The 27,998-nt window shown below is 32.3% G+C and overlaps 1 protein-coding gene across 2 annotated transcripts; it reads right to left on the bottom strand.

Annotated features, from left to right (window-relative positions):
* Positions 1-383: 383 nt before the first annotated feature.
* Positions 384-11,607, bottom strand: LOC148192522 (stomatal closure-related actin-binding protein 1-like). 2 transcript variants are annotated; one of them, XM_088098754.1, is made up of 13 exons: positions 11,345-11,607; positions 10,679-10,978; positions 10,358-10,486; positions 8,754-8,846; positions 7,964-8,104; positions 6,719-6,787; positions 6,519-6,602; positions 5,897-6,077; positions 2,949-3,065; positions 2,721-2,779; positions 1,728-1,859; positions 1,217-1,366; positions 384-850 (listed from the first exon to the last, which is right to left on the bottom strand). In XM_088098754.1, the coding sequence occupies exons 2-13, from the start codon at positions 10,958-10,960 to the stop codon at positions 806-808; spliced, it is 1,482 nt and encodes a 493-aa protein (XP_087954880.1). In that variant the 5' UTR covers positions 10,961-10,978; positions 11,345-11,607; the 3' UTR covers positions 384-805. The 2 variants fall into 2 exon arrangements, with proteins under 2 accessions (XP_087954880.1, XP_087954881.1); XM_088098755.1 differs by lacking the exon at positions 11,345-11,607 and adding an exon at positions 11,124-11,259.
* Between the last annotated feature and the right edge of the window lie 16,391 nt (positions 11,608-27,998).

Below are 27,998 nucleotides of genomic sequence, written 5' to 3'. Positions count from 1 at the left end.
TTTGCAATTTGTTCAATTGCTGGTTTTCTCATTTTTCATTGTTAGCTTTGTTGAGAGGATATGTTACAAAGTAAGTTTTAAGTGAAGGATGGATCATCATGCAAGTAGAACTTCATTAGTGATAACAACAACCGCTGCTACAGTAGTATGACGTAATTACAAGGGTATTTTAGTCTTTCCGATGATTGTATGAAATGCATCTACAGAACATACCTATTTTTTACAAACATTTATAATACTTATAAATATTTACAAAAATATATATACTTTTTTCATGTTAAGAGAACAAAAGCTCCTAAACTACATGCTAAAATATAGAATAAAGCATTGATATATATGACAGCTTATGTCCTCCAAAGATTAATTCCATTGAAAAGCTACAGTTTAAAAGGCCAAACTATACTCATGTCATTGTCTTCATATTCATATTAGGATACTCCAACTTTGAAGTAAATGTAGTTGCAGAGTATTGAACAGTGAAGAAGTTTCACAAAATCTTGCTAACAACGCAAGTATTTTAACAGTAATTGGATCAATCAAATACAATCAATTAGCACCTCAAACAATGGACATAGCTTCCACCAATTCTATAATGTAGGCTCTAAAAACTTTATCAAGTGTCACTCACAAAGGCAAACAAAAACATGCCCTGGTGTTGGTGAAAGAAAATTGAATAAAGGAATTCAAACCCCAAGGTATGAATCCTTAAGCACAATCCAAAGGCACATTTCACTGGTTACACACTTATAATACAAGGAAAACTCAAATAATTACAGTTGAGAAAAATAATATTCAAGGTGAGACATTACGTTTCTAAAGGAGCTTTGTGATCAGGTCCAGCAAGAATAATCTGCATTACAAATATACCAACCAAAACCAAGAGGTTAAACAAGGTTTGAGAATGGATGATAAAATGCTTCAATTCTAAAAGATAGTCTCTGATTTTATTCCTCTAAATCATGATTCAATCCAAACCGATAAACACTACTTTTTTCTGGGTGCACTTTAGAGGGTAGAGTGTAAATGATAGCTGTTGATTGCAAAATTTGACATTGTTATTAAAATACATGCACATGTATAAAATACATGTTGAAAGATTTTCCAATCAAATATATCATTCCACACTCTAACATTTCTAAAGTGAAACCTAAACTTTAAAAGGGTCAAATCCATCCAGTATAAATCAAGTGAGTATAAATAGTTTAGGAAGACATACATTGCAGTCAAATGCAAATCTCCTTGCAAGCATGATGGCTGCATTCCGTTCTCTCTCTGACTCAAAAGCTAAAACAAAAGAAAGACCTTGCTTCGGTTGCCAGAACACTGCCTGTGCTGCAGCGTTTCCCCCTCCTCGAACTCCACAAAGCTGAAGAAAACAAAACAAGCATAATACATTAAAGTACAACAACAATCGTATTGGAAACTGTACTTCAAATCTAACTCAACCTCGTAAAACTGATTTGTATAATGAGATTTAGATCTACTCATATTATCATTTTGTCTTATCTGTAGTCAATATAAAATCTCCAACATATTTCATACAGAAATATAGCTAAATCGCTCAAGGTATAGACTGCCAGAACATCAGTATTCATCACATTGTTCTTGTTACTAAGACCAACAAGCTAGAGAATGATAAAATGCAAAAAAAAAAAAAGAAAAAAAAACTATTAGTTGTGTCTTGTCACCAAGAACTATATACAATTGAGCGACCACGATTTGAATACCTGCATTGAACTAGAATAGTATTCTTTGGTAATTGTTGTCTTTCCTTTACAAAGTTTCATCCTCATCTTTCCAACATGGAGCACATGAATAGATTCAGTTGGATGGTCTGAGCCAGTCTGAGTTACAACCACCTGCAATGTGTCAATATTATTATTATTACAGTTAACAAAGTGCAAACAAACAACTATAGTTATTGACAATTCGACACTACTTTTAGTTGAAATTTGTTCAAGAACAACCATATATACTGGGTGAAAACTCTGCGCAACTTGACAATCACAACTGCACAACAGGCTTAGAACTTACGAGCATATTGAATTAAGATTTTAAGCTATTATCCGAACGCACATGCCTACTCAGTCCAATCACACCCATAGAAGGTTAAACTTAAAGTACTGATCCAAAAATTATAGATTTTTCAACAATAGCACCCTGCCAACCTAAGAGTTGCCTACTTTTTCCTTATGCTATCAAGAAATTCACTCCTGCAAAGGACTCCTTTGCAAGAATCACCCCACCCCACCTCGACAAAACGAACTCAACTAGTATCTGATTTTAATATCTTCAATTAGAAAAATCCCCAGATGATTGCCTCACATTTATGACACTGTACATAACAAAATGTACAAGAAAAATGGAATTTCAATTGTTGGTCAATCACCTGTTACAAGCACCAGAATGGAATGGATTGTCGTTTACTAAGGTTAGAAAAAAGAATAACTGTTAGTTAACAGGCCTGACTATTTGGATTATGACTTGATAATGCCCCCCTTTATAAACTCTATTTCCCTCATCCAATCCAACAACTTAGAAGCACTCTATGTTGCACAATAACATGGTCAATGAGCTATATAATAGACATCACAAGGAACGAATGACAAGCTTATATAACATTGACAACTAAAATGATTAGCATACACAGATGCTTACATATGATACAATTAGCTAAGAAAAAGGAAATATATCAAGTTGAAAAGGACATAACGACATACATTGAATTCAGTATCATGCTTTCGCACAAGTGCCTCAACATAGGTTCCCAAACCAGCAGCTGAATAAGAATACGAAATAATTGAATAGTTTGATTGGGCAAAGAACCAAGTCCATTTGTAAATTAATAATACAAAACATTTAGTTCAAATATCAGAAAATACATAGAAATAATTCGTAAATCAATACTAAATCAAAAGAGTAGACTTGGTATGGGAACCAAAGCAAACCTGGATCAATTGGACCAGTGGTTGACAATGTAATCTCCTGGCCTTTTGAAATAATATCAACTAGCAATAAGCGTCCAACGTCAAAAGGCTCAGGGGCATAAACTGACTTGGTAGCTCCTGATAACAGAAAAGATATATTACATTATCGGCAAGACAGGACAGATGCTAGATATGAAATTTAATAACGATTAATATTCCACCACCATGCATCTTGAATGTAAACTTTATAGATTAAGCGCTTCCAACAGTTAAGTCTGGCTAACACAATGTATAATAGACAAAAAAAATATATTATTTTTCATTATAAATATATTACCCTACCTGTATTTTCTACACAAGGGAAATTAACCCTGGACCTAATTTTCATTACTTTCACATGTAACAACATGCAATCAATGTGAACGTCTCTACTAGGAAAAAATTTAACAACCAGTGAGAATTTTGCTTGGAAAAATGAAACTTATTGATAGACAAAACATGGCAATAACAGGTCGGCTAGATAGACAAAAGGTTAATGACAAAAATGGTGCCTTCAATGGAAAGCTGACATCTAAAAGAATGGAAGATATCAACAGGGGTATTGGTAATAATCTGAGGATGAAAGGAGATAGCGAATAGCACTTGACGGATTTGTTTACAATGAAGAGGGCAACTCAATGTGAGCCACGACACATACAGCAGCAAAAAAAACACAGAATTTCAGAAAAATACGAACTGAGACAGAGAGAGAAATCCAGAGACAAGAGAAGGGTCAATACACCACACTTTTCCCCTCTCCACTCACTTATATAATCCATTCCCCACATAGTCACCCCACTGTTTATTGGAAATCTTCTCTCACTCTTGTGTGTACCACTCCTCTGGTCCTGTGCCAAATATCCTTTTCCTCCAACTAACTCTGGTTGTTGCCTGTTTCTGATTAGTCCCTCACTTCTATCCGCTGTTTTTGTACTTGACTCCCTTAGAATTCTCCCTCCATTAAAAATAGCCTTGTCCTCAAGATTGAAATTGCGGCAATGCTTTGTATCACTACTACATTCTCCCAAGTTGCTGCCCACCGTATTGGTTGAAGTAATGGACCCTATTCATTGGTCAGCAGCAAGAATGGCATATAAGGTTGAGATGCATCTCCTTTAAATGGTTTCAGAACTGATACATGAAACACTGGGTGGATCAAAGCAGAGCTAGGTAAATTGAGTTTATAAGCCACAGCCCATTATCTCAAATGGTCCAAAACACCTCATTCCCAGCTTTTGGTTCTTCCTCAAGGCCAATGAATGCTGCCTGTATGGTTGCAGCTTAACCAAACTATATCACCCACTGCAAATTCGAAGTATCTTCTCTTCTTACCAGCTTGTATCTTCATATGTAACTGTACTCTCTCTAAATTTTTCTTCCAACAAAACATTTCTGTTGCAATAATTACTTAACTGAAGGAGTTGGCATGAGTAGTGGGGAGGTTGTTAGACGAGGGAGAATAATTTTATTATTTTAGTCTCATGAAACAGACGGAAGAGGGGTTCTGATCAGATTTTCTGTTAGAGGAGCTACGCTCCGAGCAAATGGAGGTTTCCTCCTTTTGTAGTTTCCTTTCTATTGCAAATAACATACAATTTTCCAGTGCCTTCATATGTTTGCTTCTCTTTTACCATTATAATACTGTTCTGTAACACTGTTATTATTAAGATATTGTTACATAGCTTCCAAACACTCTGGTATTGGTTGTATTTCAGGCATACAAGTTGTATACCTAACTGCAATCAGTTAGCTTAATAGAGAAGATAGTTTGTATGATTTGAACTCCGAAAAATATATTACAGTTTCAGATCAGAAACGTTTTCTCTCTCCCTCTTGAAGTGGTACACTGATTACTTTCACATTTTGTTGATCATATAATTGACTATTCCTCTTTTACTTAGAAGTTTGAAGATTTGTGTTCAGTTTATAGTTTACAAGGCTTCGTACCAGGAAGGTTGAATACTTAAGCAACCTGATATATAACACAAAATAAGAGAGTAATCGTGTGGACAGATGCTTTGAAGCTGAAATGTTTGACAGAAAACAGTTTCAGAAAGTAGCAAGTACATGAGAGTTTTTTGGGGAGAAAAAGTTAATTTTTCTTACTCTAAGGCTTTGTTCACTTGAATGGATTTGGAAGAGAGTGATTGAATGGATTTGAGAGGATTTGAAGGTAATTTTTTTGTTATTTATTTGAGTGGATTTGGAGGTAAGTGAGAGTGGATTTGGAAGTAAAGTTTGTGAAAATTAGTGTAGGATTTGATTGATGTGACAGATTAAAACAAATTACTTCCAAATCTACTCTCACTTACCTCTAAATCCACTCAAATAAACAACAAAAAAATTTACCTTCAAATTCATTCAATCACTCTCCCCCAAATCCATTCAAGTGAACAAAGTGTAAAGGAAAAAATGTGATAATAATCATAAGTTAAAAGGTAACCGTGCTAGTTGGGTACATTACTTAGTTAGGTGAGACAGTATGAAAGATACATGTTGCCTTTAGATAAAGGACGTTGAGAAAGTATAGCATACTTAACTTAGAGATGGGGATAGAACAGTTGTTCTTCAATACCCTGCCCTGAGTACATTAAAATAAAAAATATTTTCCTAATCTCTGATCCAGTTCCTATCACAAGTTTGTAGAATTATTATGAAAAAGAGTATATCAATTATATATTGAGCGTATTTTGTTCAATTAGGGGCTACCTGATTTGCTATAATTCTATAAACACTAAAGAAATGTCCTACCGAACAATGAATGCTATGTTAACATCAATACCCAACCATGGTATATCAGAAGTAGATAACAGAGTAAGCAATGAATCAATTGATTTGCACGATCAACTTTAAAGAAAAAGGCAATCCAATAGAAAATGTTGACTTCCAAAACATTATCATTTAAAATGCAAAACCCTATGAATTGATACCTGAAATAAGTTCCTTTTTGGCTCCTTCAGTTGCTACACGATACCACTGAATGGAACACTTTGAAAGTTCAGGGGTATTATCAGAGCAAGGTTGAATCTGCAAATATGAACCTAGCGTTTCAGATCCTTCTAATTCATATAAATGGGGAACATTTTCTTCTCCTTTCTTTGTCCTTGATAACTGAAAAGAGAAATGGAAGAAAATCAATGATAAACTTACCAAGACAATCGGATCACTCCTCAACTATATCAAAAAACATATCATTCAATTCAAACAAAAGTATACTTTAATGATGATGTCCAAACAATAACCATTACCATATAAGACCTTCAAAAATCCCAAAGTCTCGAGGAAGGAATATGAAAGCTGTGAATACATTTTTATTTCATTTTAGTCATTAATTCCAACAAGTGATGCTCATCAGGTTTGAGAAATTGATGATACGATTCTAGTGAGTATACACACAACATATACATACTATACACGCAGAGAAACACATCTCATACAGAAGAATAAACAAGTAGTTCTGAAGCCTTGTGCATTAAAGAAATGTACTTCACAGAATCAGTCAACAGAAAAAATTCAGAAGCACTTCAGAATGACTTAAGATCGTAGGCACACCTCCTTCTGTAGACGAAGATAAAGTCTAGACTTCTCGGCAAGTTGAGCCCTTAATGCTCGAAGCTCATGTTCCATATCCATAACCTAAAATTATATACAAACAACAAAGAGATGGGGATCAGGGTACTACAATGAAGAGAAAAGAACATTAAATATTGATCTATAAGGAGATGAAATAATAACAAAGGAACAATGTGTACCTTGCTTGGCTGATGCAGCATTTTGATTCTCCGTGCCTCTTGAACCTCTTTCATTAATTGATCCAGGTCCTAAAGTTCCCATAGAACTAAATTTTGTTAAAATGAAAAATACTTGGTTGATGCAGCACGGCAATATCAACAGTTACATTTTGCATGCAAGCAGTGAATACTATGATTATTGAAAAGTTTTCCTTAATTGATAATTAGTTTTAAAATAAAATAATATATAAGAGCAAGTCAGTAAAGAACAACTAGAGGAACATTTAAAAAATACGGGAAAGAATCAATAATGCGTAAGACTGTCTAGTCTCTCCATACGTCAGAAATTATGTAAACACCTCTGAAACATTCAAAGGCATGGCAAAAAAGGGAAGCAATAAGCACTGTGACAAAAAACAAATATATGATCCAAGATTGGCCCTTAAGAAAACACATTTTTTCCAACCTCGCACAACAAAAAGAAATTCAAAAATGCCTAATCCAACCAACAATCTGGTATCCTTGTTTTATCCCTAAAACTTTGAAAAGAAATGGCAACACTCATTGATATTAGTGAAGGGCCACACCCGATGATTCATTCAGAATACCAGATATCATATTCCAGAGGGGAGAATCCGACATACATATACCATCTAGAAATATATTAATTAGCAATGCAGTATAAATGAAAAGCTATATCATACAGGGAGTTTTAGATTTTATATGAAGTTGCCTAAAGAAAACTTTTCCCTGTTAGTAAACAGATCAAGAAACTGAAAATACTCACTGGACTTGAAACACGCTCTGCATAAGAATCACTTTGTTGATAGGAAGAATGCGAGTAAATCAAGAAAAAGCAAGAAGGATTGAAACACATTACTCTGGCAGCATTCAGCTCTCTTCCAAAGAGAAAATTCCAAGGAGGATTAGATTTAAAATGTAGAATACAGTTCTGTAGTTTTGTAAAGAAGATAATGATATAGGCATGGAAATGCCTATAATAACCCAAAATTTGGCGTGAGAAACATCATCTAATTCAAAAGAAACATAAAATTCTCTAAAAGAACTCCGTTCCAAGTAACTGATAGAGGGCAACTGAGAATTAAAGCTCAAGTAACTAGTTGGAATTTGGTAATATTAACTGAAGACCTGCCTCAATAATGGACTAATATTTTCATATATCATAAATTCATTATATTTAAAGCAAATGTATTTGAATTGAGAGAAAAATACACTTAAGATTATGGAAGAAGGAATGATCCAAACCTGCTTCCCTGAAGCTTCAGACATTCTCTCATGCTCCTGAAGTGCCTCCTCAACTCTCTGAACTGCTGCTCTGGCATTTTCTATTTCAAAACGAGCAAAAGCTCTTTCCTCATTCACAAGTTTCTTAGCATCTTCAGAAGCCTACAAATGAATTTAAAGCCTCAACAGTGGGAAAGAAATTTATTTTGTCACTCACTCTAACATTCATTCATAATAAACGATACATCATGCTGATAAAATGTTGAATAAACCGAGCTGAGAGGTTTCATTCCCTGGAAAAAGTAGACAGCCCATACGCTAATAGACAGACACAGTAGCAGGCTTGCAGTACACAACATTTTTTTCATTGCATATACATTATTATATGTAATAACTATAAACATGCTATGTGTTGATATTGAGATAACAAATACTCTCAGATCATTCTTGCAATAGTATAGTCTCCCTTAGAAACAGAAATATGATGCTCCTCAATTTATAGCACTGCACTGTTTATGTTGTCCTTTGACATCAGCAGTTGAAGCAAAGCACACTCATAGGGAATCTTTATACCAAATATATAAATAGACATCATAGTTCGTTTAGGGACTTTATAACAGACAACGAAGGATCAGAGTACTGTTATACATTTATGTACATTGTAATGTTATTGTTCTCGTTTTGCTTTCTTTGGCCATGGAATTTTCAGTAAATATAACATGCTCTGTCTGTACAACAAACCTTAAATTTTTATTTCTCATCAAATTTCACCCTATATCACCAAAAATAAATTAAAAACAAAAAGCATCACCTGTTTAAGAAAATTTGTTAGCTTCTTCACCTCAACCTTCTCTTGGATTAGTTCTCCTTCCCTTTGAGTCAACTGAACTGCTAGAGCTTCAACCTGCAGAATGCATCAAATAACCTACAGTTTATCATAATCACAAAAAAACTGATGCAGGAATAAATGACCCATAGAAGAAGATTGTAACTTCAGCACAGGAGAGGTGAAGCAGTGAATATATTATATAAATAACAAAAACTTAAGATGATGCAAATTTTAAGAAAAACTATCCCATATGTTGTCATCAATAGCTTTCCCTTCACTTCCCATTCATCCCTACCACAAACCCAGGTCCTGCACCTGAAGTATTTATTCTGACCTATCCTGACAGAACAAAAGCAATATGAAAAAGCAAGTGCTCTTGCTGGATATTTGTTGAAGCAACTCCTTTAGAAAAATATAAAACATCAAGAGAATAATACTGTGATTTATATTATAAAAGAACTATTATTCATCCTTAATCACCAACTACACTATTCTGTGACAGTTATTTTACACTGTAGAGTTCAAATGACCCTAAAATGAATCAGCAACTCTAAACTTAATAGGATAATTTGTTGCACAGTATACTGAAATAAGCAAATATAAATACATGATGCAACCAATCAATGGTAATAAAAGGCCATAACTGACTTATTAGTCATACAGCAAGTGGTACATTATATGCAATCACTTATCAAACAAAATTTAATTTAGAAGGGACACAATGCTCTTCAAAAATTTGACAAAAAGGAAGTACTCACATGCCGGCACACAAGGAAGATGTATAGAAAGGAACTTCAAAGAGAAGTATCCTCAACCATCTCAAAGACAGACTCATGTTTATACCTCCAAAAAAAGCTATTATCTTATCTTCTCAAGCTAAAATAATTAATAAATTTATTCATTAGCCACTGTCCACTGCTAGTAAGGTCACAGCCTATAAATGACTCTAATGTTTTGTTACAGAAAATCATTCTTGATAGTATATGATCTTATCTGTAGAACATGTATCCTCAACTTTATAGGTAATGACTGCAGGGTACAATACTTGCCGATCAGATCTCCTAGTCCTAGAGGTATAAATCTAATCATTTTCAGTAGTATGCAGAGCATAAAATTATATCCAGTACTTTCATTTATAATATCTAAATGATTTAAGCATTCATATGTTATCACCACCAACTACCAGTTAGTATTACATCACAGTTTTGTGTTTTCCATTTTAGCCAACAGGGGTCACACAAACCCGGCCTCCAGAAAGAAAGTGTTATCATTTAGATGGATCCTTAAATATGAATAAAAGAGCACACACTATATGGAATCCTTGCATATGCCAAATGGTACTCTTCACTCTTCCCTTCTCTTTTGCTTAAAAATCCAGACTAATTGTCCTGTCATCACTCCTCCCCTTACCACACCCTCAAGGAATTTAACTTTTAGAGAGAAAAAGTTGTCTGATGGTGATACTATAATCAACGTACTTTAGAATATACTATCAGCTTCATATGACTTTTGTATTAAATACAAGGATAAATAAATGGTTAGTTTGGTATAAGCACAAACAAAGTACGTCTGAAATAGGACCTAACCATAGCAATAGCCTCTGCTACATCTTCCTTGTTTCTTCCTGCCACTCTCCCTTTTAAGGATTGCAATGCATCTCGAAGCTTCTTCAAAAGAACATGTTTTTCCAGTGAAGCTGCTTCTCTGAGTCTAGCCTGAATTCCACCACCATACAAAAAGATTAGTAATGAAAACAACAAGAAGTGCACTGCAAATTATGAACACTGATAATCTCAGTAAGTAAAAATCAAAAAACAAATTTCATAATAGAATTCTCAAGTTGAAATGCGCTCCAAAATTAAGCATTACATCAAAAATAAGTTGAATTCTAAATATAAAACTATGACCTCTTCAGACAACTTGGCAGCAGCTGCCAAACCCTTCTCAAATTTACTGGCAAGATCCCGAACAGACATTCGTTTCTGCTGTTCCAACAGCTGTGCAGTCTCACGTGCAACAACCTCCTTCATAGATAGCACTTTCGGATCACCCTTTGTCTCCATGATCTGATTATTAACCCCTATTTTGTAATTAGGAAACCGAAGAGAAGCAAATATTACATCGGCCGACACTGCAGGCACTGCATCTTTCTTCATCGTATCCCCAAAATCACGGGTCATCCTCGTCATTTTCACGATCTACCACCTCTGTGACAAAAAAAAAATGCAATCTTTAGCAACAACAGTATAGCAGGTTATGCTCCACTTAAAGCAGTCCAATGAATTTTCACAAACAACCCAAAAGGAAAGGAGCATTCACTCACAGAATAAAATATTAACAAAAAAGACATACCCCAAATCAGAAACTAATAAATTGAGATACCACTGATCCACTCTACCCACTAAACTCATTGAAATAAAAATAAAAATCTGACACAGCCACATTAACAATGAAACTAAACCCTATTATACCAGTTTATCACATTTTTTATCCTTTTTTTTTTCTTTCTAGTTGTAAGCTATAAGGGAAAAGCAAGCTAACCAAAAAGAGACAAAAACAAAACATGAACTTACAGATCATGAAATGACAAAAAATTGGTACTTGAGTTTGGATTCTGAGATCAGATGCAAAGGGGTTGCTGAAGTTTTGCTATCCACCAACAGGGTAACAATGAGAAAGAGAGAGAAGGAGAGAGAGAGAGAGAGAGAGAGAATAGAAAAGGAAAGATAGTAGCTTTGCTTTTTGAAAGGAAAAAGAGAATGGCGCCCCAAAGAGTGGCCCCTAAACAAGTTTGTGTTTTAAGTGTTAACGTTTTTGGTTGTATTGTTACCATGTCGGATACTCTCTCTCTCTCTTCTCCATCCCTTATGCTTTAAACTCAAAACTCTTTGGCGGGTCCCAACCTCCTCTTCTTTCCATTCACATCTTCCTCACACTTCTTTCCAACTTGTAACCAACAATAGAAAATTCTGAGCATCATTTGAAATATTTTGAATATGAAGCTAAAAAGAATTAATCTATTATAAAAATAAAATCATATAGCAAGCTAATTTTCAAAAGAAAGTCAACATAAATTGTCGTTTTTGAGAATTAAAGTATTTTCTGTGCACTTACTTTTTTCTGAAAATAACACTGTAACTGTATGTATTATATAGTGGCAATTTTTTATGATTTATATGTAATTATTATGTAACTAACCACTTAGCTATTTGACTTGGGTTTGTTTAAAGAAAAGAAAGGTGATTTGAATTATTTTGTTAAAATGCATGATGGTAATGTCTGGGAAAACTACACCAAATCATGAGTTGTTATATTCTTCTGGAAGGTGTTGTTTTCATTGTGATTCAAATTTCTTTGCACTTCCTTCTCATCAATCATCATCTATCATCTATCATCATAAATTATCTAACCTCCTATGTACTCGGATACTCATGAACTTTTATCTCTTTCACATAATATATATAAATATATATCCAACTTATATGACCATTTTCACTTCATATTCAACTCATTTTAAGCTTTTTTTAAAAGGGTTTAGACAGTGAAATGATTGATGATGAAATCATATAATTTTATAAACAATATGTAAGTATTATAAAAAAATATATTGAATTGATATGTAATTTCTTATAAAATAATAAGCACAATTTCAATATTTGAAAAGTTTCTAAAATACATATTGTAACATCCCAAAAATACAGCAATATACTATATAGTAGAATGATTACAATTAATAATAATTCAGTTCAGTCTTACACTAGAATGACGTACGCTCATGGCCGAACGGCCTTACAGAGTGAGAGAGTTGTTATATAAAAACAATACATAAGCACGAGTCTGACCGAACGGTTTACAAAACAGAATATCGAACGGTCATATATAATAAGATGACAAAGAGGGGAAAGACCGCCTCAATACAAAACTACCCTACTGACGAACGTTCTACTGTTCGGTCTTAACTTCAATTTCTACCAAATTCTCTTCTTCCAGCGCCTCTTCCAGGAGCGCGTCTCCTTCTGCTCACATCCACGCGGATGATCATTGTAACGACAAGGACGGGCGTACAACAAGACAACACAAGGAAAACACAGGGTAAGCTTATATAATTTAATTCATGCATCAACATATATTTTAAACAATCCAATACACAATAGAAATTCAACATACGCATCTTACAAAGCCTATCACTAGACTGACCGTCCGGACTGTATGACATCTGTGTAGCTACGACGTTCGTGCACCCGGGTGATGTAGTAACTGGAATACTCTTATCAGCTGCCACCCGAGGTTAATCCTATCTGTCCAAAGTACCCCTAAGGACTAGGACCTCCTGCCGTTCCCACACATGACCTACCCTCCTCTACATGAGGACGAGTACTCACGGAACATCAGGATGAATCGACAGCTTAGCATTACCACAGTCATACTTTACAACTTTCAAATATTCACTCATGAGTCGTTCCTCCCCGGAACGCTCGTTCATATTTCACATCATTTCATCAGTCTCATATACTCTTCATCATTTATTACCCATCATTTTAATTCCATCTATATCACAATTTCTAATAACTTCAAATACCGAACATTCAGTCCTCACTTAGAACGAGGATTGAACACTAAGAACGAGACCGAGAAGTCGCTCGTTCCAGATTAGAATAAGACCAAAAGGGTTACTAATAGATTTAGGAATAGATCGAGTACAATCATATACCATATGACGAACGTTATTTATAACGTGAATCAGATGAATGAACTGACTCTCGTAAGTTCAAACCAATACTCAAAGAATAAATCAAGTACGGGCTCTAGGCCGGAACCAATGAATGTAGACACGTCAAGACGTTAAAGAACCATATTTAGAATAATTCATATACAGAAACCTTATGTCGGTCAATGACCGAACACGCAACTGAAAGCTCAGACGCAACTACGCTTGGTCGAACGCTCAAGCACAGCATTACTACAAGAAGGCACTCGTCCTCAACTAGAATTCTTTCCAAATGAAAGAATTCAATGTCAAATCAGTTTACTAGAAACACCGAACGATCAAAGACCGTTCAATGACGAACGTACATTATCATAGGAAAATTTCATATTCAGGACTCATTTATCTTCAACTCATTTCTCATTACAAAATTTCATAACTTTATAAAATTCATATCATAATCAATTTGCATACTTCTTACACTCCATATCATACTAATAAATCATATTCCACATAAACAATCATATCAACATTCATACAATCCAAACATATCAACCATCATGCATAATATTCATTCAATCAAATAACGGACGTTCATATAGTGCAACAACATATAAATTAAATTAAATAAGCTTCCCTTACCTTTAGTGTGAACGATCGTCCTAGAGGCAGAAGTATGGTTTGTCTGACTAAAATCTCTTCTACCCTTACGTTCCACAATTCTTAAACTAACCAACAGCCAGAAACCAAAAATGGATCAGACAAGGTATCAGCATGCAACCGAGACTTGGTTTGCATGTACTATAGAACGAACGACTAAGGACAAAAGACTTACCAGTTTTAGAACTTGGAGCTGTTCGGTTCAGATTGTAGCTTGGGACGCAGGGAATGCTCCTACGGTGCCTGAACGGTGATCGGAGCAGAGAAAAGGTGAGTTTCAGTAGAGAGAAGGGAGAGTTTCTAGAGAGAAGAAGGAGAAATGAAAGATCAGAGTTTGGAAAGAAAGAAGGTGCATGCAAAAGAGAGTGACGCGGATTTCAGAAAAATCAATTTTGTTTCAAACAAACGTCCGCTCTCCTGCTGACACCTGCATTCCACTATCTGATTTTCGGATCCTCGTTTCTTGACCCCTGGCGTCCGTTCAGAAGGGCTTTGAGTGCGTTTTAAATGACTGACAGGAGGAGTTTGAGTGCGTTTTTCCGAGATCTGACACATATTCAATTTCATTTTAGTGGTAAGAAAATTCAGAAAACTTATATTATAATATTACTTTTACTTAATTATGTTTTAAATAACTTTTACATATAAACTTATTCAAGTTAATTGAATTTATTCGGAAAATAAGTAAAATCAATGAAAATTTTGTAATTGATTGATGTGAAGTGAAAAAAAAATAATTTGGTGATATAATAAATTAAAAAACTATTTCTTTAAATTTAAAAAATATAAATCAAAATTTAAAAATATTGATTCTAAAATTAATTTATAAAATTGAAAATATTATTTAATTTTTTTTATTGATAGCATTTCATAAAAAAACACAGATTTTAAAAAATTAATATAATTTATATACTTATATAATTTTAATTTTTTTCACTAATATTCATTTCAAAGAAAAAATTATTAATATAAAATTAAATAGATTTATTAGAAATTGTATATTAAATAAAATTAATCTATTTATTTCAATTTTAATGAGTCTTTAAATTATTTAATACTGGAAAGTAATTACCACAAATTGCATATCAAATATGCATAACTATTTTACCATGATGTCACAAGAATAATAATTAAGAATTGATTATAAGATATTTAATTTAATTTGTTTTCATGCAAAAAAAATGCTTTTAAGTTTCAACCAAATCATTAATAATACTAATTAATACCAAGTTTTAACACCCACAAGAAAATAACGAGATATAAATTTCTTGCATAACATTTTACAAATTAAATTCTATACTATTTATAATAATTCGAAATATAAGTTACGAATGTAAAATGTATACATAAATGTAAACATTTATATAAGATGAATTAGAATAAATTATGTAATAAACTATTTTAATTTTAATAATTTGTAATTACTAAAATAAACATTACACATTCAATATTAATATTAATATATATATATATATATATATATATATATATATATATATATATATATATCATCAAAACTATATATATAAAAGATCATGTCTAATTAAAAGATATAATTACATCAATTCAAAAATTTAATTAGGTTTCTTTCTTTTTTAAACATGAACATAAACATAATCATCCCTCAATAAAAACACTATCGTATATCTTAAATATACATAAGAACCAAAATAAATCATAAATATTCATCAATAAAAACACCATCATATATCTTAAATATACATAAGAACCAAAATAAATCGATCTCAAATAAATTATAGAATTAGAAAATTACAACATACATACAAATGCTTAAAAGTAGCTCTTAGTGTCAAACCTTTCGCAAGAGATGACGCTCAACGACAAGTCCTAGTGTTCAACATCATTCCTCTCTCAAAAGTCGCATTCAACGACACTCATCCACCGCTCAAAGACATGGAATTAAATTTGTTAGAAAAGATTGACTTTGTTCCTAAACACCAAGAGGGGGTGAATTGGTGTTTTACAAAAATGTGCACTTTTCGATCCTTTTTCGCAAATAATATTGTTCTTGAAAACTTTCTTGTGTCGTAAGCAATGGTGTGCAATGAAGACAGTATGCGTGTAAAACAATTAAAGAATGTATGCACAAATGCAAAGATATAGGGAGAAGAAAATCAAACACATTTTTTATACTGGTTCGGCCTCAATGCCTACATCCAGTCACCCTCCCTATCAATCTTAGGTTGGAGAGTAATTCACTATAATGATTAGAGTATTACAACCAAGTTTTACAAAGCCACTCTAAATGTAAACACCTCACAAACTCTCAATCAATATAGAACAACAAAACTTGCCAACACAGAACTACCCCGTTCCTGTCGCAACAACCCCTTTGAGATATCCCCTCTTAAAGTCAAGAGTGCACCACTCTTCTTCTTGACGCCACACATACAGGGAAATAGCAAATCCAAGATTGCAAATCTTCTTCTCCTGATCAAGCAGAAAACACCTTCAGTTGTGCAGAAATGATCAGTCCTTTCACTATTTTTTTCTTGATTCTTGGAGCTCTTTAACAATCTGTAAAACCTCTTAGATGAAAATCAATCAGATATGAAAGTGTAATTCACAATTATTCTTACAGAAAATCAAAGAATGCGTCAATATATAGTTTATGTCAATTCTGACGCTATGGAATTGATTAACCAACTTATGTAATCGGTTACATTAAACAAGTGTAAGAAAATTACAACCAATTTGGCTCCTTAATTACGCAATAATGCAATCGATTTTCACTAAATGTTGGTCAAACATGTTTAAAAATATGACCATTATAACAGTTAGAACAACATGAAATCAGTTTTCAAATCTTAACAGACTTAATTGAATACATGATCCACGTAATCGATTAAGCTTTAACAGTTAGAAGATTTTTTTTTTAAACTTTTATTTCCAAAACACATCACAACACATTTGCAAAAGATATGTGCAAACACACGAGTTTTAATCGATTCACCAACTAATGTAATCGATTCAAAACTAGTTGTCACAGTTTAAAACTCTAGCTGTTTGATGACCTTAATTGATTATCACACCACTGTAATCGATTAAGTCATGCAGATGTGCTTTTGTGTTTGTGGTTTTCATATCACAGTAACATACATTGAGCATACGCAAGTATAATCACTTCATAAACACAATAGTATGCATCAATCAATGTGATATGTTCAACAAATAATGTGACAAACACAATATGTGCATATTACACAGTAAGCATGTACACATTCAACATATAACACAGTACACACATGTGTTTTTATTAACAATGTGTTGTCATCATTAAAAACAAACATCATAGGGATTGTGTTTAGCTAACACTATGCTCCCCCTATCAAAAAAATTGTTCCAAACCTATAGTGAAAAGTGGTGCTCGCTAGTGTCCTGCCACCGCTCAACACCAAAGCGTTCACATTGCATTTTTGCACGATCAGTCGTACAAGTCTAACACTTAGCAGGCTAAAGCTAAAATGTTATCATACCTGCGTAATGAACTAACAATCGACACAAGATTGCCACTACTTAATGTTATATCATATATCAACAAACTTAAAATTGTTATTTGGGAAAAATGAACTTTCAAGTGGTCAAATTGGTATTCCCTACTTAGTTTTAGACAAAACAACTTTCAATGTCAAGACACATTCCAACTTGCTCAATTTATCAGATCTTATGCTCCTTAATTCAACATCAAATAAACCCATGCAAACAACACACAAACATTTAATACAACTAGATTTTCAACAACTCAAACACTAATAACAACAAATCAAACATTCTCTAAAGTACACAAAAAACCACTAAAGAGGGGAGGGGTGAATAGTGTTTTCCACACATCTTCACAAAGCAACGTCTAATGGTGTATAATGAGAATATATGTAAGTGAGTTTGTGTTTGAACGCTGGATTTATAAGATGAGTAAATAAAAAAAATTCAAACTATAACATAAGTGTTATGACAAGACAAACTCGTCTATAAAAACTTTAGTTTTGAAGTTTAACTAAACAACATGAAACGAAGAAGTCTCACAAATTAGAAGAACATAAAACAAACATTAAACAATAGGATAGAAAACCCTAAGTTAGAAAGAATAGGTAACCACACAATAGGAAGCCTCTTAAAAGCTAGGATAAAAACACTAAGTTAGAAAAACCATGTATCTACACAACAAGTCTAAAACACTAAAAAGAAAAGACATAGACGATCCTCTGAAAGAAGTCTAACACATAGAGAATCACAGAAAGGTCAAACTAGGATATGAACTTAGAAAACAATAAGATTAGGCCAACCGAGGAAAACACTTAGGATTTTAGGAAACAGAAAAACAACTAAGTCAAAACACCCATACGCGATGTCAAATGACTATTAAGTCAAAAGCGTCTGAGAGAATTGAAACTAAACATGTAAATTTTATCATACCTAAAGGGTATTCAGTTTAAAACTCGGGAAAATGAAACAATGTCAAGACGATGTTGTTGACAGAAACTTCATAAAAGACTAAAACTTAAAACACCGAAGAAAACACATACAACATTAAACGCTTTTCATATAAAGAAGTGTTTACTCAGTCTAAACAATACCATGAGCTAAACCATTACTTCGTCTAAACGATGAAGTCTTTACTCAACACTTGGTACCTTTAGAAGGAAAACTTAATTGATAAACGCTACCTTAATAGTAGAAAATCAAAAATCACTTTGATATTCTGAGCAAGCATTAAATGACATTAAAGGCTCAATTAAAAAACAACAAAAAGTGATATCTGATTAATGAACTATACATCAAAACCCTAAATAGATCAGTAGTAGGTGTTATTAACAAGAAAGACATTCATAGAATGTTCTTATCTTGGTAAATCGTGACACAATATACACGTCTAAACAAATCATGAAAAGAACAAGTAAAACATCAACCAAGAAGAAGTCTCTTATAGACTAAACAATATCAACTACATTCATAAACAAAACATTATAAAACATAAAAACCTGAACAAATGCTAAAAGCTTTTAAAAAACTCAAAGAAAACAGGAAATAGGACATACATGCTTTTATTCTATCTTGTGTAGGACAATTACTACAAACGTTCATCTACCTCATCTTATAAGAATCAAAATGAACGTTGAAAAGAAAAAGATAAAAAAAGAACTGATGAGTTTATCAAAAGTTGTGCCAAATGAGAAGTCAAATATGTTTTTTGATAAAAGTTCTGAAAAGCACGTCTGGTTTAACAAAAGATTTCATCCTATGACAGAAATCTACACCAATAAATAAAAAAGAACGTATCTTAAGACAAGCTTCTTCAAATGGTCATATTATCAAATCTTAAGACAAGATTCGTCACTACGACTATATCCTAAAGGTGTATAAATACAAGACAAGAAGAAGAAGACGATGATGATGGAAAAGAGATGATGGCATACCCCCTAGTCATGGTCAAGCATCTACAAGAAGAGTTGAAGTCGTCCATGAAGATGGTCTAAACTCTACCCTTTGGACCACCTTTGGAGAATTCATAGAGCATGGATTGAAGAGTAGTGTAGGATATCTAAGTCATTGTATTCGGCCGTGTAGTGTAGGTTTGTTTAAGGCTTGTCTTAAGGTATAAGCAGCATAGGAATTTCCTTAAGTTAGACATCCAAACCAAGTGGAAAGTGTGTGCCATGTGTCATGCTTCCATTGGAGAGAATTTTCTTTTTAGAAGTGGTCACATGACACCCTAACAGTGGAGAGGATTTCTTTTTGGTACTGGCCACCTGATCCTCCACCATTAGAGAGGATTTGCTTTTAGTACACTCTAGGAATGGAGAGGATTGTGTTTTGTGAGTGGCCACATGTCCTCGCATCATTGGAGAGGTTTTTTGGACACTTTTCCACTCTTTAGAAGGCCTCATTTTTTGTCAATGAAAGCAAAGGTTGGAGATCATGCTTTTAGGGTTAGAATGAAACACCCTTGACCTATAAATAAAGGTGTCTTCACTCTTATATTTCATCTTTGATATTGAGTAATGTTATGCTGCCCATTTTTTTCCATACTACTGATCTTAGATCAAGACTTGATATTGAGTATTGAATTCTTAATTGGTTTTTGTACTTTAATAGAATATTTTAATTATGATTTGTTATAATTGGGTTTATTTAGCATGACATTCAAAAACATGTTAAAAATAACTTTTTAGTTACATAAATGTTCTTTGGATATTTTGAGGTGTGTTAGTGCAGCTGCAGCTAAGTTGAGCTCATTGAGGTGAAGAAATAAATTGGTTAATGTTTCATGACATCGTAAAAGATAAATCCAATAATATCAAATAATCAAGACCACAAGAAGTTAATCCAAGCGTAGCATGAAAAAGTGAAGAAATTTGGCTAAGCCAAAAAGAGGGAACAAGCAACAAAAATTGGATCTTGCAATTTTCTCTATTTTTTCTACGAACATGGATTTGATAATTGATAAATGTTAATAATTAAAGATCATTTGGGGAAAATGTATCTTAAGATATTTTATTTTATATTGTTGAATAATTACCTTATTTAATTATATCAATAAGAAGATAATATTTGTCAAATCATTTTTAATCTAGCAAATATCTTCTCAAATGTTTTTATATCTCCAAAACAATCAAATATATCTTGAAGATTTTGGATTATTTAGAAGATAATTGGAGGATATTACATTATCATAAAGAAGATTACAACAACAGAAAAGCCTGAAACAAGCCCAACCCAATTTCCATATAAAGAGACTTAGAGAAATACATTAAGGGAGCTTAGGAACCTTTGGGGGTTCTAAATTTTGCCCTCTCTTTTCTCTCATGTTCTCCACCCTCTCTTCTTATAGTTTCATATTAATTCCACATTTCATGGAGTGTTAAGCCTTTGAGGTTCATTTGGCTGTAATTTCTTAATTGAATTCTTGTTTAATTTGTTTGTTCTTTTGATTCTTGTTGTGATTTATTTTTATCTATGTCTTTAACTTCTTAATCAAGTAAAATTAATGATTTTTATATTAAGTAAGTTAGCACGGTGTTAAATACATAACATATAAATCATATGAGTCCAAGGGTTTTTAATTTTAATTGAGAATTTTACTTTGATTAAAGTTAGAAACTTTCATGTGATTGAATGAGTTTTTTCCAATAATTGAGAATGTACTTTGATTAAAGGTGAAGACTATAACAAGAATTAATCAAGAATGTACTTTGGTTAATTAACTTTTTACTTGATATAAGAGGTAAAAGAATATACATAATTATGCATAGTAATATTTAATTAAGAATGTACTTTGGTTAAATTGACTATGATTAATCTACTAAGTTCTTTCTTTTAGTTAAGAATATACTTTGGTTGATACTGAGAACGCCAACAAATTAATTGAGAATTTACATTGTTTAATTCGAAAATCTAAGACATTAATTAATTGAACAATAATCTTTAGATAACCAATGATGAATCCTATTTTGAAAAGGCAGTGAAATCAACATATTTTCTTTATCATTGTTTTTTTTATCTTTTTAAATCTTTATTGAATTTATTTCTTTCAATCTTTTTGTTATTTTGTTCTTTAATTTTTTATTGATCTTCATCTTTATTATTTTTGTTTTACTAACCCTTTTGTATAGTTTTTATAAGAACTAATTTGTTAAGAATTAATTATGTGTTCGTTGGGAGACGACTAAGGGTTGAATTTACCCTTTCTATTTTGTTGGCTACTATCTTAACCATATTAAAGTTGCTAAAATTTAGTAGTATTAATTTGATCACGTCAACGACAACGTTATTAACCACCAATATGTCTCTTTTTGAGGTTGTATATGGTTTTAATCCTCTCACTCCTTTGGACCTCATACCTCTCCCAAATCCTAGTGATTCCATTCATAAGTAAGGGGTATCTTGGTCCAAATTTGTGAATAAAATTCATGAAAAAGTTAAGTCACAAATTCAACAACAAACCTAGAGTATACCAAATACAACAACAAGGGGAAAATAGAGTTGGTGTTGGAAGAAAGAGATTGGGTGTGGCTCCATTTGAGCAAAATAGAATTCCAAAACAAAAGAAATCTGAACTTAATTCTCATGGTGATGGACCCTTTAGAGTCCTCCATAAGATTAATAACAATGCATATAGTTAGAGTTGCCAATTGAATATGATGTGAGTACCACTTTAAATATTTGTGATCTAACCCCTTTTGTAGGAAGGGATGATGACAAACTCCTAGCCAAGGGTTCTATAACTAGAAGTATGGCCAAATACTTACAAGAAAAAACATCTTTAGATGGTAAAGCAAAGTGTTGCTTCACTTGGACCATCATGGAAGATGAAGAAGTAGTTTAGGTTTTTAGGCCATGTATATTCGGCCATTTAGTGTAGGTTTTCCTTAGGCTTGTGTTAAGGCCTAATTAGTGTAGGGTTTCCTTTAAGTTATACATCCAAACCATGTGGAAAGTGTGTGCCATATGTCATACTTCCATTGGAGAAGATTTCCTTTCAGTAGTGGCCACATGATACTCTAGGATTGGAGATGTTTTGCTTTATGAGTGGCTACATGTCCTTCCATCATTGGAAATGATTTGGACACTTGTCTCCACCATAGAGGGCCTCTAAATTATTGTCCATACCTTATATTTTACGGTTAGCTTTTTTTTAGGGTTTTAGGAGACACTCTTGCCTATATAAAGAAGTGTCTCCACCCTTGTAATCATCTTGGATTTTAAGTAAGGTTATTCTGCCCAAATTTGGCCACATTACTTCTCCTTGATCAAGACTAGAGAAACCATAAAGGACCCTTTAGTCACCTTCATCATTGAGTTGGCCTAACCTCTCTTTGAGCCACCAAACATTACATCACCACCACCTTTTCACCAAGGCCGCGAGCCTACCTTCTTGCCCACCATTTTTTCGCCACCTTGGACCATTATTCCCACTATTTTTTGCACCATTAAACTCAAATGGACCATCTCCATTGCTTCCTTCTAGCTTTGGCCCAACCTAGCCAAGGAGGTTGCTATCAAATAGTTGACTTTGTTGAGATTAGGTGGCATCTTGTATGAAGATGTGTACTTTTCTATGCCTTGGGAAGAGCAACATTGCTTTCACAGTTAGAGCTTGTAGGACTATGGTAGGACATAAAACATTAGAAACATTCCAAGAATGTCTTCCTCTTTCACAACGTCGTTTTGATCCTCGTGTAGTGCTTTTGAGTATATCTTGGTGTTGTCAATATTTGCACAAATAAAGAGGGAAAAAGTAGAGCATTCAAGGTACTATATGTACATGAATTTAATGATCTATACCTTGATATAGTCTTGAGGTATGTTTCATATGATAAGCGTTTAGTGCAAGTTTGACCTTTTTCAAGTAATGACCGTTGACAAGATATAGCGTTTAAGGCTTCTCTTTACTATACGTGCTTTTGACAAATGTTGTTTATTCTTTTATATTTTCCATGTCATGATTTGTTTTATAAGCGTTTAGTAAGAATACTTTGATATGCACATTGTAAGAATATTTTGATATGCACATTGTCCAGACGCTATACATCTCTAAATGATATTTCGTTGAATGTTGTTTTATAATTTTGAAACTTCGAGATGTTAGACAATTTATTCTCTTTAGATGATCTTGTCTTAACAACAAAAACTCATTATATCATATGAAAGTTCATAACATTAACCAAAATATATTCTCAATAAAAATTTAAAACCTCCAAACTCATGATCAACGTGCATATAGATTAAAACACCTCTCTAATTAGCTATGATGTAAAAGCTTTACTTTTTACATGATTGAAAGATAAAAGACATAGATGAAAGATAATCCAAAACAATAATCAAAAGAATAATTACATTATTTTAATCTAACCTCAGATTTTATAATGAAATTACAATAGAACCAACCCTAGAAGCTTGTCCCTCTATGGATAGAATGAAATACATAATGAATGAAAGTAAAAGAAAGAAAAGGGTGAAAAGAATGTGATAAATGTGATGAATGATAACTACACCAAACCAGAGTTGCTCAATATTTTGAGATGGTATATTACCTTCAAACATGTTTGTAGCAAAAGCTTAAGATAGTTTCTCCATAGTAATTTTTGGTAAACTAGGACATGCATGATATCAGTATAATGGTCGGTTGAAGTACAAAATTCTACATACCTTGGCAACTTGTGAACTTGAAGTTTTAAACAAGCTTAGAATCTCATCAAGCTTTCTCTCTAGCCCATCTATTCTTTCATCTATCTTCTTTCCATTTGTTGCACAAGTTTTCATCTCGTGAACCCCTTTTAACTTAATTTATATTCTATTCTCCTTACACTTTCCTATCCCTATGTTTATCCTTTTGTCTTTTGCTTCATTTATTGTTATTATATTATTTAAAAAAAACTTAAAATACTTATTCTTATTTATTGGAAATTATTTTATATTTACTCGGACGAAATCATGGGTTGACACACACTTTCACATGTGTAGATGTGTGGACCTGGGATGTAATGGAGATACCCTAATCCATGATTCTTAGATTCACTTGAAAATCTAAGTATTAGATTTGATCATATGTTTTTTTAGTGAAACATACTTAATATCAGTCTTCTAGAAAGGTATTAATATGGTGGGACATGCAAATATTTTCGTATGTTTTACTGGATTAAAATTTGATTTCTTATGAATTTACTAACACAAAAAATGTTTTTTACATATGATATTTTAGACCTTTTACATGTGACCTAGGTCAAACATACAATTGTGGGAGATGTAAATTTAAGTTTGGTGCATATATGACATAAATTTCTTAAATTTGTGGTATGTTTGTTTTATATTTTTTTTGTCAAAACTTACCCACTAAAACCATGAAAAATCAATATATAATACAAGAATACACCATAAAGGGTTTCAAAACTTTTGAAGTAATATGGGTATCTCAAAAAAATATGTAAAGTATAGAAAAGAGGGTAAAAAATACTAAGAAAAAAAAATTCATAAATGATGGATTTTTTAAAATTTCAGACCCCGACCCCTTATGGAATATGCCATTGCATTCATCACCGAATTTTCAATAACTTTCATTTTTAAGCTATGATCATTTTAAGGTTTTAACCATTAAATCTTAGCAACTTCAAATATGTGACTAATATATCATATGTGAACACTCTATATTTAAATACAACCTAATAGAAGTTACCAAAACAACATTTAGTAAAACATAATTGTCTATATATTTTTAGTTATTTATTCAAAAGCATGTGTAGAAATTGGTATCGAGTAACGAAATGTTTAAAGAGTGTGATAACGGACAATAACCAAGAGGGGAGGGGTGAATTGGTTCTTTTTAAAACTTTGTTTTCCCTTTTTAAATTTTCTTTGAGCTGAGTAAAATAAAGAGATGAAGGGATAGAGAAAAACACACAAATCATTTTATCCTAGTTCAAATGAAAAGATTTTACGTCCAGTCATTAATCACTATAAAAGAGTGATTAACTTTTTCACTAAAAATCAGTTTAAGATTACAAAGAGAATGATGAAACAATAAGAACAGAAAACACCTTCCTTTGACACACGATGGAATGAATAATAGCTCAATCAACTTGCAGAAAATCGCTTGCACCTTTAGACACACTAAACTCAAAGCTTATCCTTTCTCAAGACTTCATTAAGCTAAGACTTAAACTTAAGAACTTCCTCAAAACAATTTTTTTGCTCTCAAGAGTTTAGGTCTTCTCTAAAAGGTTTATGAGGGTTCTATTTATAGGCCAGGGTTTAGGTTAGAAAATGAAAAGACAGATTCCAACCGCCAAAGATAATTAATTATCAAAAGTGATAATCGATTATTTTAGGCCATTATGAGTTTTTAGAAAACATGATAATCGATTATCCTTAGTGATAATCGATTATTACTGAACCCTGGACAATATCAAAACTTGTGGTGATAATCGATTATCCTCTATGATAATCGATTATTGTCGAGACAAATCCTTTTCTATTTTTGCTTGTGATAATCAATTATCCCCTATGATAATCGATTATTCCGCAAAAACTCAATAACTTACAAAAGCTCTAAATGCGTAGAATTGAAAAATGATTCTTATACAAATGATTTCTACAAAGAATGCTTTTAACAATTAATGTATTTGATTCTTCAAGTCTTCAAGCACATCATCATCAAAATCTCTTCTAAGCATCAATGCTTCATTGGAAACAACATGATCATATAGATTAAGCTAAAATAGTCACACATAATGGAGAAGATGAGAAAAAAAACAACCTCAATGATAGAAAATGCAACCTTGACAAACAACAATTGCAATAAATGGACACAATGCTTTTGTTTGCGCACAATGACTCATGTCTTTGTCGCTTAGTCAAGGGTTTCTATTTGACAATGAAGAAAATGAGAGAAAAAGAAGAACATGCTAAGTTCTTTTTAAACAAATTGATGTATAACTTACAAGCGTCACACGTAAAAATTGATTTTTATGTCTAACACTTATAGATCATATATAAATTTTGACACAAAAATATACATTTTTTACATAATAAGACTTTTTTATATTAATAATTTATAATATATTTATTTGTCCTATATAAATTTATTTTATTTTAGAGGTTTATTTAAAAGATACTATAAACTACAATTTTTATTTTCTCTTAAAATATTTATATGTATATATATGTTATATATTTTATAATACGTCATGCATTATACAACCCTCGATTAAGATTATAATATAGTAAATAGTTTTTTCTTTTGAGTGTTACAATATAATATTTATAAAATCTTGTGTTTTCTACTAAAGTCTGTTACTAAAAAAAACGTTAGTAATGCCATTTAATGTTAAAACAGCATATTATTATAATACATTTATCATGTGACTCTGGTATTGAAAAAAACGTTACTACAAACATTTTTAATAAAAATGTTATTTAAAATTTTAATAACATTTTTAAATGTTTATATTAATATATAAAACTATCATTAAAAGTTTTTAGTAAAATAGAATATATGTGAATTGTACTGAATTTTAATAATATATTTTATATTTTAGTAACACTTTTTAGATGTTGCTCAGTGTGAAATGGTAATTGGTCCAAGAGATTGAATTTTAAAGCAAAAGGTTCCAAAGCCAATTTTCAAGCTTACTTGTAATTAAAAAAACTATTTTTGTGGGGGGTGGTGGGTGAATGGGATCATGATTCTTAATTGTCACAACTTATCTCTTGCTTGAGTATGCCAATACTAATTATAACTTCTTCCTTGCAAAAAGTTGTTGAAATTATTTTCCTATGTTAAAGTTTTAAGGAAGTGTTTGGTTAGTTAAAAAAAATTAAACTAGTTTTAGTTTTAATTTGTTAAGATTTAAAAAAATTGTTTAGTCTTTAATTTTTCTTTATAATTTTGTTTTTTTGTTTTTACTTCCTCGTCCTTCTTCTGTTGAATCTGACAAAGCTGTTGCTTCTTACACCCCCATCAAAACACTGAAATTTTTTCTTGGGCCCCAGGTGATAGGTGCTGATAGAAATTTGATAGGGTGCAGGAAGCAATAACTGGTAATAGACCTTATCATTATTTGTGAGTAAGACATACCAAGAAAAACGAAAGTGAGATAAAAACATTTTTTTTATTATTTTAAAACCTTTTACCTTTTTAATATTTAATTAAACGAATTTTTACTTTTTGTTTCTTTTGTTTTCTAAATGAAAACAAAATGTTTAAAGTGCCCTTGAAAAACTTTCAAGAGCTGAATACAACTGCAAGGAGTACACTGTCTTCTTTCACGATGCCAACACTAATTGCAAATATTTTTTTTTTCATTTTCTTTCCTTCCTTCTTTGTTTTCTCTTCTCCAATCTTTTCT

This window comes from Vigna umbellata, chromosome 9, assembly GCF_029865625.1.
Source record: "Vigna umbellata cultivar VRB3 chromosome 9, Vumbellata_1.0, whole genome shotgun sequence".
Lineage (NCBI taxonomy): Eukaryota > Viridiplantae > Streptophyta > Magnoliopsida > Fabales > Fabaceae > Vigna > Vigna umbellata.
This window is presented reverse-complemented; position numbering and strand designations above follow the sequence as displayed.